Source organism: Dreissena polymorpha, chromosome 3 (assembly GCF_020536995.1).
Source record: "Dreissena polymorpha isolate Duluth1 chromosome 3, UMN_Dpol_1.0, whole genome shotgun sequence".
In the NCBI taxonomy this organism is placed as follows: Eukaryota; Metazoa; Mollusca; class Bivalvia; order Myida; family Dreissenidae; genus Dreissena; species Dreissena polymorpha.
Genome location: NC_068357.1, coordinates 87,844,204 through 87,860,965, shown reverse-complemented (window position 1 = coordinate 87,860,965; position 16,762 = coordinate 87,844,204). Strand labels below are relative to the sequence as shown.

General features: G+C 36.7%; 1 protein-coding gene across 2 annotated transcripts in view; it reads left to right on the top strand.

The window, feature by feature from the left end:
* The window catches only part of LOC127875160 (ribosome biogenesis protein NOP53-like), a 46,871-nt gene that overhangs the window by 5,788 nt on the left and 24,321 nt on the right, over positions 1-16,762 (top strand). The window contains exons 2-7 of one of the 2 annotated variants that reach the window (XM_052420017.1): positions 4,862-4,993; positions 7,461-7,531; positions 7,795-7,882; positions 8,326-8,489; positions 11,212-11,279; positions 14,007-14,102. In XM_052420017.1, the coding sequence (XP_052275977.1) occupies positions 4,862-4,993; positions 7,461-7,531; positions 7,795-7,882; positions 8,326-8,489; positions 11,212-11,279; positions 14,007-14,102 (619 nt within the window). Of the gene's footprint in view, positions 1-4,796; positions 4,994-7,460; positions 7,532-7,794; positions 7,883-8,325; positions 8,490-11,211; positions 11,280-14,006; positions 14,103-16,762 lie in introns of both variants that reach the window. The other variant, XM_052420018.1, reaches the window with a different exon arrangement.

Genomic DNA, 16,762 nt, shown 5'->3' with positions numbered 1-16,762 from the left:
GGTCACCATGACCTTGACCTTTGACCTAGTGACCTCAAAATCTATAGGGGTCATCACACGATGGCAAATGATTAAACACTCTGTCAATGTATTAGAAGAACACGCTTTGAACGATCTCGTAACACATACAAATAACACGTTCTGCACGTGCGCGTTCGCGCCTGAAAACACCCAGCATGGGAGAAATAAACTATTGTTCAATAAAAAGCAAGCATGGCTTACCTATACAAATGAAACAAAAGTCCATTAAATCCACATAAAAATAATCCAAATGAAAAGTGAAAAGATAAATAACACAATTTATCTATTCAAAACCCCATTCAACCAAGTGAAGTAAATCGAAACCAAGGGCTGTTTGTAAAACATGCATGCCCCCTATATGGGCTAGCAGTTGTAGTGGCAGCCATTGTGTGAATACGTTTTTGTCACTGATGACTGCGACCTTGACCTTTGACCTAGTGACCTGAAAATCAATTGGGGTCATCTGCCAGTCATGATCAATGTACCTATGTAGTTTCATGATCCTAGGCCTAATTATTCTTGAGTTATCATCAGGAAACCATTTTAATGTTTCGAGTCACTGTGACCTTGACCTCTGACCTTGTGACCTGAAAATTGATAGGGGTCATCTGCCAGTCATTATCAATGTACCTATTAAGTTTCATAATCCTAGCCGTAAGCATTCTTGAGTTATCATCCGGAAACCATTTTACTATTTGGAGTCACTGTGACCTTGACCTTTGACCTAGTGACCTGAAAATCAATAGTGGTCAAGTGCCAGTCATGATCAATGTACCTATGAAGTTTCATGATCCTAGGCCTAAGCATTCTTGAGTTATCATCAGGAAACCATTTTACTATTTCCAGTCACTGTGACCTTGACCTATGACCTAGTGACCTGAAAATCAATAGGGGTCATCTGCCAGTCATGGTCAGTGTACCTATGAAGTTTCATGATCCTAGGCCTAAGCGTTCTTGAGTTATCATCCGGAAACCATCTGGTGGACGAACCGACAGAGCGACCGACCGACAGACAGACGGACATGTGCAAAACAATATACTCCCTCTTCTTCGAAGGGGGGCATAAAAAATTCAATTCAGAGCCCTAAAAGACACGTATGCACCTGGTTGATCCGAAAAGAATATTGAGGGCTGGTTACTGGTTTTTGCCTGGGTTGCAATGTACTATGTTTAACCTAGTCTATATTGCAGTGTAGGTGGCCGGGATGAGTTAATTCCCTTTGGAAAAGAGTAAGCTATAAGATAGCAGGTAACGTATCTATGACATTTTTAAATGTAAAGGAAGACATTGGTAGAATTAGTTCTATGAATGTCAATTGTAATGTTTTTGTCAAAGATCTATACATTTGAGTGACTATTTTACAGATGTTCATATTAAAAAAAAAAATACTACAAGATATGAAAAAACAACAGCACATGGAATTATAATTGCAATAAGCAGAATAAGTGGAATTAAAAAAGAACTAGTCTAAGATGTTTTAAATAAAATGATGCCCTGACCCATACATTTTTGGACATGAGCAGTCAGAGTACTGGATTTTACAAATTTTAAGAAATAACATGATACACTCCTCGCGTGACCTACTCATCAACGATCTGACCCGATTGTGTGATATCTTCACAACATAAAGACACGCATTCGCGTTGGACCTTTGTTATCCCTCGTGTTACGAGTTGAGTATCGTGTTATTTCTTAAAATTTGACCTAGCATTTGTAAACATTTTGAAAGATATGTACATTTCCAGAAAGGAAATTCATTTCAGCGTTAAATAAGACCATGTTCGTGAAAATTGCTGCAAAATTGCTGAAGTAATGGCGATGCACCCTGTTTTCGGGTCATTTCAAGTTGAACACCTTGTTATATATATATATATAAGTATATATATTTGATGTTGATATTTTTTTTTAGGACAAGTTGATTTTTTGTTATAATTTGATTATTTTTTATTCAAAAGGATGTTTTCACTACTAAATACCATAGCCACTATTATATCTACTTCGTACTTCCTACAGTCAATTGCTGACTATTACATGGAGGCCTATTATAGGCAGATATCGACACTGTCTAGTCCGTTTCCTGGGAAGAACCAGTACTTGGTGTCTATGGAGGAGATTATACAAGAGCACCGCCTTGCGGGTGCAGACCGCTCATCTATTTTCTTTTTAAAGGTGAAGGGACTCTCATTTTCAATCACAAAGGAGGGAGGAGTGGAGTGAAGAGGGGTGTATAGTGTGGGGTTGTGGACATTTATTACATTATCTTCCAAAAAAAGCGAAAAAAAAAAAAAAAAAAAAAAAAAATCGGGGGGGGGGGGGGGGGGGGGGGGGGGGGGGGGGGGGGGGGTGGGGGGGGGGGGGGGGGGGGTATAGTGTGAGGGTGTGGTGATAATTTGTGAGATGATCTTAAAAAAAAAAAAAAAAAAAAAAAAAAATCAAAAAAAAATTTGGCGGGGGGGTGGGGGGGGGTGGGGGTGGGGGTATAGTGTGAGGGTGTGGTGGTCATTTGTGAGATGATCTTATAAAAAAAAAAAAAAAAAAAAAAAATTAGGGGGGGGGGGGGGAGGGGGGGAGGGGGGGGAGGGCACGGGGGATGGTTTGGGTGAAGTCTATTGTGGTATGTCAGGTAAGAGTAGTTTCATCAAAGTATCAATCAAATCTAATCATAAATAAAGAAGTTATGGCAATTTTAGCAAAATTTAATAATTTGACCTTGAGAGTCAAGGTCATTCAAAGGTCAAAGTAAAATTCAAGTTGCCAGGTACAGTAACCTCATGATAGCATGTAAGTATTTGAAGTTTGAAAGCAATAGCCTTGATACTTCGAGTGGATCGAAACACAAAATTTAACCATATATTAAAAGTTACTAAGTCAAAAAAGGGCCATAATTCCGTAACAATGACAACCAGAGTTATGCAACTTGTCCTTTTACTGTACCCTTATGATAGTTTGTGAGTGTTCCAAGTATGAAAGCAATATCTATGATACTTTAGGGGTAAAGTGACCAAAACATAAATCTTAACCAAATTTTCAATTTTCTAAGTATAAAGGGCCCATAATTCCGTCCAAATGCCAGTCAGAGTTACATAACTTTGCCTGCACCGTCCCCTTATGATAGTTCATAAATCTTGCAAGTATGAAAGCAATAGCTTTGATACTGTAGGAATAAAGTGGACCTAAACACAAAACTTAATCAAATTTTCAATTTTCTAAGTATAAAAAGGGCACATAATTCTGTCAAAATGCCAGTCAGAGTTACATTACTTTGCCTGCACAGTCCCCTTATGATAGTTAGTAAGTGTTGCAAGTATGAAAGCAATAGCTTTGATGCTTAAGGAATAAAATGGACCTAAACACAAAACTTAACCAAAATTGTCAATTTTCTAAGTATAAAAAGGGCACATAATTCTGTCAAAATGCATGCCAGAGTTATCTAACTTTGCCTGCCCAGTCCCCTCATGATAGTAAGTAAGTGTACCAAGTTTGAATGCAATAGCATTGATACTTACTGAGAAAAGTGGAACTAAACGCAAAACTTAACCAAAATTTGCAATTTTTTAAGTATAAAAAGGGCACATAATTCTGTCAAAATGCACGCCAGAGTTATCTAACTTTGCCTGCCTAGTCCCCTCATGATAGTAAGTAAGTGTACCAAGTTTGAATGCAATAGCATTGATACTTTCTGAGAAAAGTGGACCTAAACGCAAAACTTAACCGGACGCCGACGCCAACGCCAACGCCAACGCCAACGCCAACGCCAACGCCGACGCCAAGGTGATGACAATAGCTCATAATTTTTTTTCAAAAAATAGATGAGCTAAAAAACGCTCTCGAGTAGGGAGCGAACCCACAAACTTCAAATTGCTAGGCCATCCACCTGTGGTGTCATCCATTGTTTAACCGACACACGTTTACACTCATGATAATCTCCACATAATTCTAAAAATATTTAAACAAGAAATGGCGCGGCAGAGGCCGACGCGTATCCCCACGCCGCATGTTTGACCCAGGGGCGCCCCAGGGTTGGTAATGGGGCCATACATAGCTGAGATTGACCGTATTGTCATAAGAGAGGTTCAGTATCAATTTGAAGTGAATCGGTGTAGAAATGAAGAAATTATAGTGAAAGGCATTTTGGGTGGGTGTGGCCTATTATGGGCCGGGGGGCCCCAGGGTTGGTTATGGGGAGTTGAGATTGACTGTATTGAAATAAGAGAGGCTCAGTATCAATTTGTAGTAAATCGGTGCAGAAATGAAGAAGTTAATGTAAAATAACATTAAAAAATGAGTGAAAATCTCTGACCCGGCCCCGCCGCAACCCCCATAACTTTTGACCCAGGGGTCAGATCAAAATTCCGTCACTGTCACCGTCGCACATATGCTCATAGCTACCATGTATGAAAGTTTCAAGGTTCTAGTGCTAATAGTGTAGGAGGAGCAGGTGGCCAGGACCGACGGACAGACGCACATCACCACAATATCCCCACTTTTTCTACGAAAAACGTGGGGATAATAATATGCTAAATTTTTTATACCAAGATTTCGTTATTTGAAGAGTTCTGTCAATTCTAATTTAATTATTGAGTTCGATATATTTTGGGTACGAAAGTATATTACAATATATAAATAAAAATTCAACAAACATGATAATAATTTAGTTATTTACTGCATCAATTCATTTACTTAATGATGAACCCTGTGTAAAACCTACCCTTATGTGGATATTGCATGATTCAGTTCATCATCAATTAAATTCAGCATTTCCTCTTTTTTTAAGTAAACACCATGCAGTCATAAACATTAAAGCGCTTGTTTTGCAAGCGTTTTGTTTGTGTTTTGAAGAATGGAAAACGTGGGTGGTAAAAATACTAGGAGAAAACATCTCAGCAAAAACAAAAAGAAATCATGGAGAAAAGTTGATATAAAGGACGTTGAAGAATTCTTAGAAGATGAAAGACTTCAGGAAAGAACGGGGTATGTACAAGATATATAAGCTATGGTTTAATAATACACGTTTCGGATAAAACTTTTTTCGGACACAGAATGCTACAAGTTAACACGTATATTATCTGCATGACAGTTTGTCATGTAAAATGTATAATACGCCCTTCTCCATATCAGATAATAACCTAGTTCTTCGTCAGGGGGCCTTTGTATGTTTAGCACTGAACCACTGACATAATTTACATGATTCATCTTCTGAGACCTGCTTCAGGTACCAGTGTTTTTTCCCCATTTTGGGAATGTTTCATAAGAAAAATGATCCAAAATTAAGCTCTAATCCAGCTCTAGAAATTGAACCTTAGAAATATAATATTGAAAACACTTTAATTCTCAATTTGAAGCATTTGCTAGCAAAACAACAACACTAATTTCCCAATCAGGGAACTCACACTACTTTGGGGGAAGGGGTCCGCAGCCCTTAGGAGGGGGCATTTTCGCGGTGTTACCCTTTTTGGGGGAATTTTTTACTTACTCTCTCATTATTTCATTTGTACATGTTTACACTATATTCATTGCATTTTTCATAATTTAATATGTTTGAAAAGATTAAATTGAAATAGAATTGAGATATAATAATCATGAGACACATCTTTCTATTTAAAAAAAAATTGTTTTTTTGTTTTGTTTTTTTTAGGGGGAATTTTTCCCCCCAAAAGGGGAAAAAAGTATACTTTTAAGGTGGGGGATTTGATAGATTGAGGGCCCTGCCAATTTTAGTCAAAACGCACAGAATTTTCCCGGCCCCATTCCAAAATCATGAAAAACATCACTGGCTTGGAGTTAGACTTATGCAACTACCGTAACTCTATCGGCAGTTATGGCTGTTGTTTGTTTTATTGGTTTGGTTATTAAACGATGGTGCTTTTTATGTCCCCCACCACTATAGTGGGGGACATATTGTTTTTGCCCTGTCTGTTGGTCTGTTGGTTGGTTGGTTTGCGCCAACTTTAACATTTGCAATAACTTTTGAAATATTGAAGATAGCAACTTGATATTTGGCATGCACATGTATGTCATGGAGCTGCACATTTTGAGTGGTGAAATGTCAAGGTCATCCTTCAAGGTCAAAGTTAAAAAAAACTAAATCAAAGCGGCGCACAAGGGGACATAGTGTTTCTGACAAACACATTTCTTGTTAATGTTGCTTTTATTTAAATTAATATTATCACACAGTTATTTTAGTACTTTATGATGTAAATTTAAACTATGGTAAGAGTTAAAGATTGTCTGTTTTCTTTTGTGCCATTAGGTTATTGGGCAATAATGTCATTTTCGATATCATGAAACATTCATTTTTATCAGATATGCATAGAACGCAATCAAGATTAAAGCAGTAAGTGTGCCTACTAGGAAATGACATAGTTTTAGTGGAATTTATCCCATAAAAAAGTTTGTTTGAGAAGTCTCCTACTTTTGCCAATCTACCATAATGTTTATTGATGTTTTTATGCCCCCGGTAGGGTGGCATATAGCAGTTGAACTGTCCGTCAGTCAGTATGTGTGTATGTCAGTCTGTCCGTCCGTCCAAAAAAAAACTTTAAACGTTGGCCATAACTTTTGCATTATTGAAGACAGAAACTTGATATTTGGCATGCATGTGTATCTCATGAAGCTGCACATTTTGAGTAGTGGAAGTTCAAGGTCAAGGTCATCCTTCAAGGTAATAAAAAAATAAAAAATAAAAAACTCAAAGCGACGTTCTCATGAAGCTGCACATTTTCAGTGGTGGAAGTTCAAGGTCATGGTCATCCTTCAAGGTAAAAAAATAATATTTGAAAGCGGGGCAATAGGGGGCATTGCGTTTTTTACATCTCTTGTTCATGTTATATTTTGGATGTCAGAATTATAATACATTGTGTCATTTAATATTTTTGAATAAACATACAAAATATATATGGTAGTTTTATTAATTTTTGTTACATGTAAATAGATTTACGATGCAATTTATGAGTATATAAAGTGCTATTACAGATGTACACCTGTTTGTTTCTGTGGACAAAAGGTTTAATTGACAACATTAACGTGTTCTGGTTAAATGTTGAATATCCCGTTTTCAGAAAGTCTAGTTTATGCCTTAAAAAGTCATGACATGTATGAATTATTCAACTCATACTGGTGCTATTAAAACTTGCATACTTTTTCCTAATGTAATGTTTATTGACTTTTTAAGACAAAAAAGCCTAGAGCCATTCATCATTTGTAAATCGTCAAAATGCTAAAAGTATTTGGTGGGAAAGTCCATGGGGCAAAAAGTTTAGGTCAGGAAAAGTCTTATGGGCCATATGTTCTGGTACCATTTAAATTAAATTAACGTGTCACAGTATCCAATAATTATTAAAAATCCTAATAATCTGTTTATACACATTACTCGTACATAAATGCATAAAAAAATTATATAAAGAGTTTGTGAGTTAAATATTATTCTACCCTTTTTCAGAGGAATCATTGCAGACAAAGCCAATGAATCTCTCTTCTTTGTGGACAAAAAGAGTGAAGATCCTACAAAAAGTACTCATGATTCATTTTTATAACAAAACACATTCTGAAAGTTTAGTTATAAGTTAAAATATCTGTCATTGAAGGACAATTTATCTTCATACATTAACTATAATGAAGTGCTTCTTTGCACACCTTTTAATGCTATGTGTCTGTGCACAACATGGTTCAAAGACAATTAATTTGAAATATGTAATTTTATTAACCCATGTATTCTAGAATTGTGTAAAATAATATTAATTGCATGTCCTTAAATATTCCTTTATTTGTTCTAGTCTTGGCAGATAGAAGGTCCAGAAAACGAGCTGCACAAGAGAGACTGCATGACCTTGAAATAGCCTTGCAACCCCCACCTCCAAAAAAGCGAGTTCCTTTCTCGAGTCTCATTCTGTATATTTTACACATAATGTGTATACAGTGTTGTCCCAGATAAGCCTGTGCAGTCCACACCAGGCTCATTAGGGATGACACTCTCCATCCAAAATGTACTCTTATTTTTGTTCTATTTTTTACCATAATTAATTAATGATATTTAAGAGTAGGGGCGTAAATAGAACAATAATTAATTTAGCACCATTGTCACAATAGAACTAAAGCAGATGAATTAAAAAAGTGAAATATAACCTCTTTTTTTAAACAAACCAATAGTTTGCATACTTGCAATTTTCAATTTTGTCAAATCACATAAGAATTAAAATGGTAAACATAACTTTAATGCAATCGCAATTAACAATCTTTCATTTTATTGATTTTAATTCAAAAACATACATGTATTTTATAAAAATGCATTCAACACATCTTTGTAGAAAGGACAAACGTGCAGCAGCGGTAATTGAAAAAGAAGCTAGTGGGAAATTGACCAAGACACGGACAGAGTCCATACAAAAACGAAAGGCTGCGAAGAGGGAACGAGGTTTTAAACAGCGAGATGCTGCAAAATTGCCTGAGGCTAAATATGACTTGTGGGGAGGTAGCTAATACAAACATTAGTAAAAACCTATTTATTTTCACCTGATTGCATGGAAAGCCTTAATCTTATGGAAACGCTATTGAGTCCGCTTACTGGGAAGAACCAGAAGTTGGTCTTTTGGGAAGATCTAAAGAATGCTCCTTTTGTGGATATCAAACTCTTTACCTCCTGGTTGCAAGTCGGACACTATGCCACGGCAACCAGTTAAATACAAACATTGTTCATGCAAAAGGAATAGATTTTGAAATCATGCAAAAATAAGGCGTCAAAATGAAAAAAATATGGTTAAAATACTGAAATTACAAGAATATTGTCTCTGATCAAACGCAGTTGCTTGCATTAAAAAGCAGAATTGTGTTTTAATAGACCAGTTTCACAATACCGCCGCTGTTGCTATTTTTAGATATCACGTGACGCATCGAATTTCAGAACAAGGCTGAACGTGTATAGATCTTTGGCGAATTATATTGATGATTATAAACCAGTTGATTTTTATTAAATATATTAGGGATTTTCATGAGTACTGACACTAGTTACAATAACAGCATACATGCATATGTTGTTAAGTCAATAAATTGATGCGGGGTTATAAAATAAACATTCTTACACCTATGTCATATTTTAAAGCCATAGTATTAAGTACAACTAGTGAATACGTGTAAATACATTTTATTTCATCTTTATTAAAATTCAAGATATGCACGATCATCAGAGCAAATGTGGTCTGAAGAATAAACATTGATATTTGCACAAAACAAATATATACATAAGTCGTATAATACAAAACGTTCTGTGTTTGTTAGTGTATAGAAGACCAGAATTAAAACAAGCATTTTCGATGACCACAACGGGGTTAAATAATGATTCCGAAAAATACAGACTAAAGAGATTTATGACATAAAGTGACATATATTTATCACTCATTATCACGTTTAAAGAGAAATCGAGTGCATGCATAGACAGTTCAGTTTGCTCCACGTTCGTTTGTTTATTTCACCTGTATAAAAGAATTCTTTTATATTGTCTTTCACTGTAAAAAAAATAACTCAAGTTAAAAGAAAAAGACATAACGTTTAAATAGTGTCATGTGCTTTGTATTTCAAATTGCTTTTTCTTAGAGTCAACACACATCTTACACGGTTGATAGTTCATGAATAATAGTACAGACCAACAAACATACTTTTGAGAATTTAAGTTTTATAAATGGATTTATAAGACTACGTAATGACGGAGTTTAATTTTACCGGTACCCGCTAAATAGGTTTCGTGTTAAGCATAAAATTTTATAAATATTTCAAATACATCGGTATTAAGTACTTAATTATGTATTCTAACATTCTTTCACAAGGACAATCGTTCCTATGATAATTTTGACGAAGCGGACATTCGTTCATACGTTGTCCTAACTACCTGTACATTCATTCCCACGCTATTTTGACATCTCAGTCAATCGTTCCAACATTATTTTGACAAACCGGATATTCGCTTTTACATAGTTTTCACGCTCCGCAAGGTTTCACAAATAACAGATATTAGTGTAAGTCGATTTTTTAACGTTATCATGCTCATGATTAAGATAAAGTCTTACAAAAGTATAAAGTATTACACAAAATATGAGATTTTTAAAATAAACTATATTTATAACGACACATTAAAATACCGGATAAAATGCCTAGAGTGTCATATTTTTATTTTTTTTAAAGTGATAATGATGACCGGGACAGCAATTATTCAGGAACCAATCTCCGCGCTCTCAAAATAACGAAGGAACGAATGTCCGGGCAATCAAAATTATGTACGAACCATTATCCGCATAGTTAAAATAACGAAGGCGCGAACGTTCAGGTTGTCAAAAAACATAGGAACGAATGTCTGCCTGTGTGAAAAATAGGCTAGGACAAATGTCCAGCAATCACTGTATTGTTATGATAAAACTGGCTTATATCTATACTGTATTTAGTTTGAGTATTTGGCGTTACATAAGTCTTAGAAATTACTACGTAATACTACTACCACCACAATAGACATTGGGTATCATAAATGATGTCAAATGACCAGGCATCTACCACGGGTGGTTTATGACACCATGCTGTTATTTAGTATTTTTGTCTGCACAGTATCTGATCATTAAGAGATAATGGTTTTGTGCTACAGGGGCTATTAAACCACAGATGAATTAACAAACAAGATAGATCTTTATTCAAACAGCGCGATAAAAAAAGCTCTAAAAAAGAGTGACAAATGTGTGTAAAAATGAAGTAAAACAAGTGCTTTAATCAAGATTGTTTATAATGTATTGACACTTAAACTGTGAAGTACATATTTACTACTTATTCTGACAATGTTAGAATCGCCGAATTTTCAAATTAAGAGTGAAAGGTTGAAATCAGATGCGGCATTGCGTGGGACTTTTGTAAATGGTTACACGTTCAGCCTCGTTCTGGAGTTCTGCGAGTCACGTGACTTTGCGCTCTTATCAATTTAGGCCTATTATCTGTCAATAGAAGACAAATCATTCAGTGTGTGAATTTGAACTGTGGGAGTTCTCTATTGTGATTTGACAAACTCATATGTACAATGTATGGAACCATATTGTATTGCACTTTTTCCATAGAATCTTTACATTGTCTCCACTTTATCTTTGTGCAATATTTCAAATTAATGCTTCTTTCAGTGCTGAGAATTGTGGCTTGTAATGAACCATGCTTTCCGAACTTTGTAGGTGACCAACAATCAGAACAAAAAGATGATGATCATTTCCTTGAAGTTACTAGAAAGAAACAAGTGAAGGTAAGGCCAAAAAGTCTTTAAAGTGCAACCCAGCAAAGAACTTCTGACATCAATTGTTTCCATGTTGATTTCATTTTTGTCTGTATAAGAAATTTAGCATTGATTTTGCCCCCTAAAATAAGTCCCTAAAAAGTTAAAACAAAATTAACAAAAGTTGGATTTTCAAAAGGTTTCCATACTTTTGCCTATAATAGAGTATATATAGGATTGTTAAAATGTTATTTACTTTTTACATTTCAATCATTTATTTTCTTGTAGTGATCGCATTTAGTATTCTTTATTATTTGTACAATGAGAACAATTTTCCAATGGATATCTCGGATGAGTCCAAAAGTGGGTCATGTTGGATTAAAAGCTAGATCACTAATCAAGATGAAAAAAAGCAAGCTTGTGAGCTCTTTGGAAGACACATTTATTTGGGTGATCTTAATGAAACTTTCTCTGAATATTTCTTCCTATGATGTCTGCAACTAGTGAGATATGCTTCCTGTGTCTATTGAAATACATGGCCACCATGAGGCGAGGCAGTTTTCCTTATTTGGCTTTAATAAAACCATTTGAACCCTATAGAAGGCATACCTATTACAGTGAAATTCGCTCATTACATTAGATTTATTATATATCTTGACTGAGTTTGAAAATGATTTTGGTTTGTTCAAAAACATGGCTGCCAGGTGTTAACACTGTTTTTCTTACAAGTCTATTGTGAAACCCTGTGAACACTACCTGTAGTAAGTTCCTTGGTGTCCAAGGTGAGTGAGTGGATTTTGGCCCTCTTGGTTGTTTAAATGTACACAATAGACGTTATTGTTTTTGTTATTTATTGCCGATACAGATCAGCAACAGTCTGGGAAAACAGGGCATGTGTGCAGTCTGCAATCAGGGACAACACAGGGCATGTGTGTGAAGTTTTGTCCCAGATTAGCCAGTGCAGTCTGCACAATCTAATCAGGGACAACACTTTCCGCTTTTATAGTATCCAGGGGTTGAAGAATTTTTCCAGAGCCACTCGCCCTGCAGGGCAAGTAGTCTTGACAATCTACTCGCCCTTCACTTTAATCTACTCGCCCAGCATTAAAAAAATAGATATCTATATTTATAGTTATGATCAACCAGAACCTTTTAAACCTACTTAACATAGTGACACTAAACTGCAAACAAATTAACTACATTATCTCATGGATAATATTTGCTTTCCTTACGTTTTCTGCATCTCTTTCCTTTTCTCAATTCTTTCTGCTTCTCGTTTTGACGACCTTTATAATTCTTTCTATTCCCTGTCGACACCACCTTGCAGATATTTTAGAATAGAACCCTTTTCCATTTTAATATTTCAGACAAACTTTTACTGAAAGACACGTTTGATTGACAAACGGTTAAAATATGGTAAATGTTGCCTAAGGTTTCTGATCATGAAATTCATAATCATACTGTTTATAAAAAAAAAAATCTATTTATTTTTAAATAAATATAAGCAGTGTTATAATTAACCAGTGATGTATTATTGTTTTATTGATATTTACATTAAAATTCACGGAATGACCAATATATTTAACAGTTTTATTCACTTTTAATCGATGAGCTAAGAGCACTGACAACGACAAAAAGAGCGCAGCCGATTTCGAGAATTATTTTTAATGGGCCCTTGACGTTATTTTTCATTGCCTAAACGAAAGTGCAGTTTCTTTGTGTACTAAACGTATTTTTTGTTCGTTCGAAAAATTGTTCACAATTTGTATCGATGTGGAAGGAGTTCTGGAACTGAATTTATATTTCTCAACTTGAAAAACAGCACTCACCCGGTCGGTCGAGTATTTAACAAATTTTACTCGCCCGACCGTCAACTTCACTCGCATATGCGAGCGGTCGAGTGGATTCTTCAACCCCTGGTATCTTTTTTTGAAAAGAAGTCTCACCTAATCAAAAAACTATTCTATGCTGAAAGTGTCGTCCCTGATTCGCTTATGCAGTCTGCACTGGCTAATCTTTGATGATACTACACACATGCAATCGGATCTATTGGCTAATCTTTGATGATACTACATACATGCAATCGGATCTATTGGCTAATCTTTGATAATACTACACACATGCAATAAGATCTATTGGCTAATCTTTGATAATACTACACACATGCAATCGGATCTATTGGCTAATCTTTGATAATACTACACACATGCAATAAGATCTATTGGCATATCTTTGATGATACTACACACATGCAATCGGATCTATTGGCTAATCTTTGATGATACTACACACATGCAATCGGATCTATTGGCTAATCTTTGATGATACTACACACATGCAATAAGATCTATTGGCATATCTTTGATGATACTACACACATGCAATCGGATCTATTGGCTAATCTTTGATGATACTACACACATGCAATAAGATCTATTGGCTAATCTTTGATGATACTACACACATGCAATAAGATCTATTGGCATATCTTTGATAATACTACACACATGCAATAAGATCTATTGGCTAATCTTTGATAATACTACACACATGCAATAAGATTTATTGGCTAATCTTTGATAATACTACACACATGCAATAAGATCTATTGGCTAATCTTTGATAATACTACACACATGCAATAAGATCTATTGGCTAATCTTTGATAATACTACACACATGCAATAAGATCTATTTTCCCAGAGCAAGGCTAAAATCTGTTTACAATAAAAAAAAACAACAGTATTTGTCCTTCAGGCCCCTGCACATCTGAGGGAGCCCACGTCCCTAGTACCAGCAGTAGAGATACCCCACCCTGGAGCCTCATATAACCCAGGATACGAGGAATATCAGGTACATAGCCCACGTCCCTACTACCAGCAGTAGAGATACCCCACCCTGGAGCCTCATATAACCCAGGATACGAGGAATATCCGGTATGTAGCCCACGTCCCTCGTACCAGCAGTAGAGATACCCCACCCTGGAGCCTCATATAACCCAGGATACGAGGAATATCAGGTATGTAGCCCACGTCCCTCGTACCAGCAGTAGAGATACCCCACTCTGGAGTGTCATATAACCCAGGATACGAGGAATATCATGTAGGTAGCCCACGTCACTTGTACCAGCAGTAACAAGAAATGGCGCGGCAGAGGCCGACGCGTATCCCCACGCCGAATGTTTGACCTAGGTGTGCCCCAGGGTTGGTAATGGGGCCATGCATAGCTGAGATTGACCGTATTGTCATAAGAGAAGTTCATCATCAATTAGAAGTGAATTGGTGTAGAAATGAAGAAGTTATAGTAAAAGGCAATTTTGGGTGGGTGTGACATATGTGGGCAGGGCGCCCCAGGGTTGGTAATTGTGCCATGCATAGTTGAGATTGACCATATTGTCATAAGAGAAGTTCAGTATCAATTTGAAGTGAATCGGTCTAGAAAAGAAGAAATTATAGTAAAAGGCAATTTTGGGTGGGTGTGGTCTATGTGGGCGGGGCCCCAGGGTTGGTAATGGGGCCATGCATAGTTGAGATTGACCGTATTGTCATAAGAGAGGTTCAGTATCAATTTGAAGTGAATCGGTGTAGAAATGAAGAAATTATAGTAAAAGGCAATTTTGGGTGGGTGTGGTCTATGTGGGCGGGGCGCCCCAGGGTTGGTAATGGGGCCATGCATAGTTGAGATTGACTGTATAGTCATAAGAGAAGTTCAATATCAATTGAAGTGAATCGGTGTAGAAATGAAGAAATTATAGTAAAGGCAATTTTGGGTGGGTGTGGTCTATGTGGGCGGGGCCCCAGGGTTGGTTATGGGGCCATGCATAGTTGAGATTGACCCTAATGTCATAAGAGAAGTTCAGTATCAATTTGAAGTGAATCCGTGTAGAAATGAAAAAATTATAGTAAATGGAATTTTTTGGTGGGTGTGGCCTATGTGGGCGGGCGCCCCAGGGTTGGGATTGGGGCCATGCATAGTTGAGATTGACCCTAATGTCATAACAAAAGTTCAGTATCAATTTGAAGTGAATCCGTGTAGAAATGAAAAAATTATAGTAAATGGAAATTTTTGGTGGGTGTGGCCTATGTGGGCGGGGCGCCCCAGGGTTGGGAATGGGGCCATGCATGGTTGAGATTGACCGTATTGTTATAAGAGAGGTCCAGTATCAATTTGAAGTGAATCGGTGTAGAAATAAAGAAGTAAATGTAAAATAACCTAAAAAAATGAGTGATAATTTCTGTCGCGGCCCCACCCCAACCGCTATAACTTTTGACCCAGGGGTCAGATCAAAATTCCAAATAGTGCAGGGTCGCACATATGCTCATAGCTACCATGTGTGTAAGTTTCAAGGTTCTAGTGCTTTTAGTGTAGGAGGAGATAGTGGCCAGGACGGACGGACAGACAGACAGACGGACGGACGGCGGAGATAACCACAATATCCCCACCTTTTTTTCAAAAAGCGTGGGGATAAAGATACTCCACCCTGGAGTGTCATATAACCCAGGATACGAGGAGTATCAGGTACGTAGCCCACGTCCATCATACCAGCAGTAGAGATACCCCACCCTGGAGTGTCATATAACCCAGGATACAAGGAATATCAGGTATGTAGCCCACAACCCTGGTACCAGCTGTAGAGATACTCCACCCTGGAGCCTCATATAACCCAGGATACGAGGAGTATCAGGTATGAAGCCCACGTCCCTAGTACCAGCTGTAGAGATACCCCACCCTCGAGCCTCATATAACCCAGGATACGAGGATAATCAGGTATGTAGCCAGTGATTTTTTTTTGCCAGAAATTACAGCCGATATTCGGCTGCTTCCCAATTGCAAAAAATGACGTTTTTTCCCAAACATTTGATTAAAATTTCCCAAAAAAGACAAAATTTTCCCAATAAAGCCAATAAGATTACAATGTAATTTAGCAATAATTTCGAACGAGTGCCGATTGAGTTGCTGAGTCGTCGCCGAACAACAACTGACTTACGTATTTTTCGCGAATTTAGCCGAATAGACGAGTTAACGCGTGACGTCACACGCACCTGCAAAGTTTAGACTCCGCCCACTGGTTGGCAAAAGAGGTGCAATTTATATAAGCGCATATAGAGAAGGTTGACGAAATCTTCGTTTTTAATGATAATCATGCACAATATCAAATATAATTTTACTAATTATGTCTGAATAAAACATTAGCATGCAAGGAAATGCATCTTTGGAACGATTTTATTGTTGTTATTATTATTTGTTTTTACTGACAACGAACTCGGGAGTGGAACACAATCTAAGAGCTCGGTATGTGGTTAAACAAAAATCTCTCTACTTGGCACTTCATCGCAACCTTTTATAGTTAAAAACTTATCAGAAATTGAAATTCTTTCAGAATGAATTAAATTTAATGAACGAAAACAAATAAGGATAAAAACAAACAACGAATAGGTCAATTGTATGTACGCGACATAGGGTAACTGGTTTGAACCTTTATGTGTCTGGAAAAACTTACCTTCTTACACATT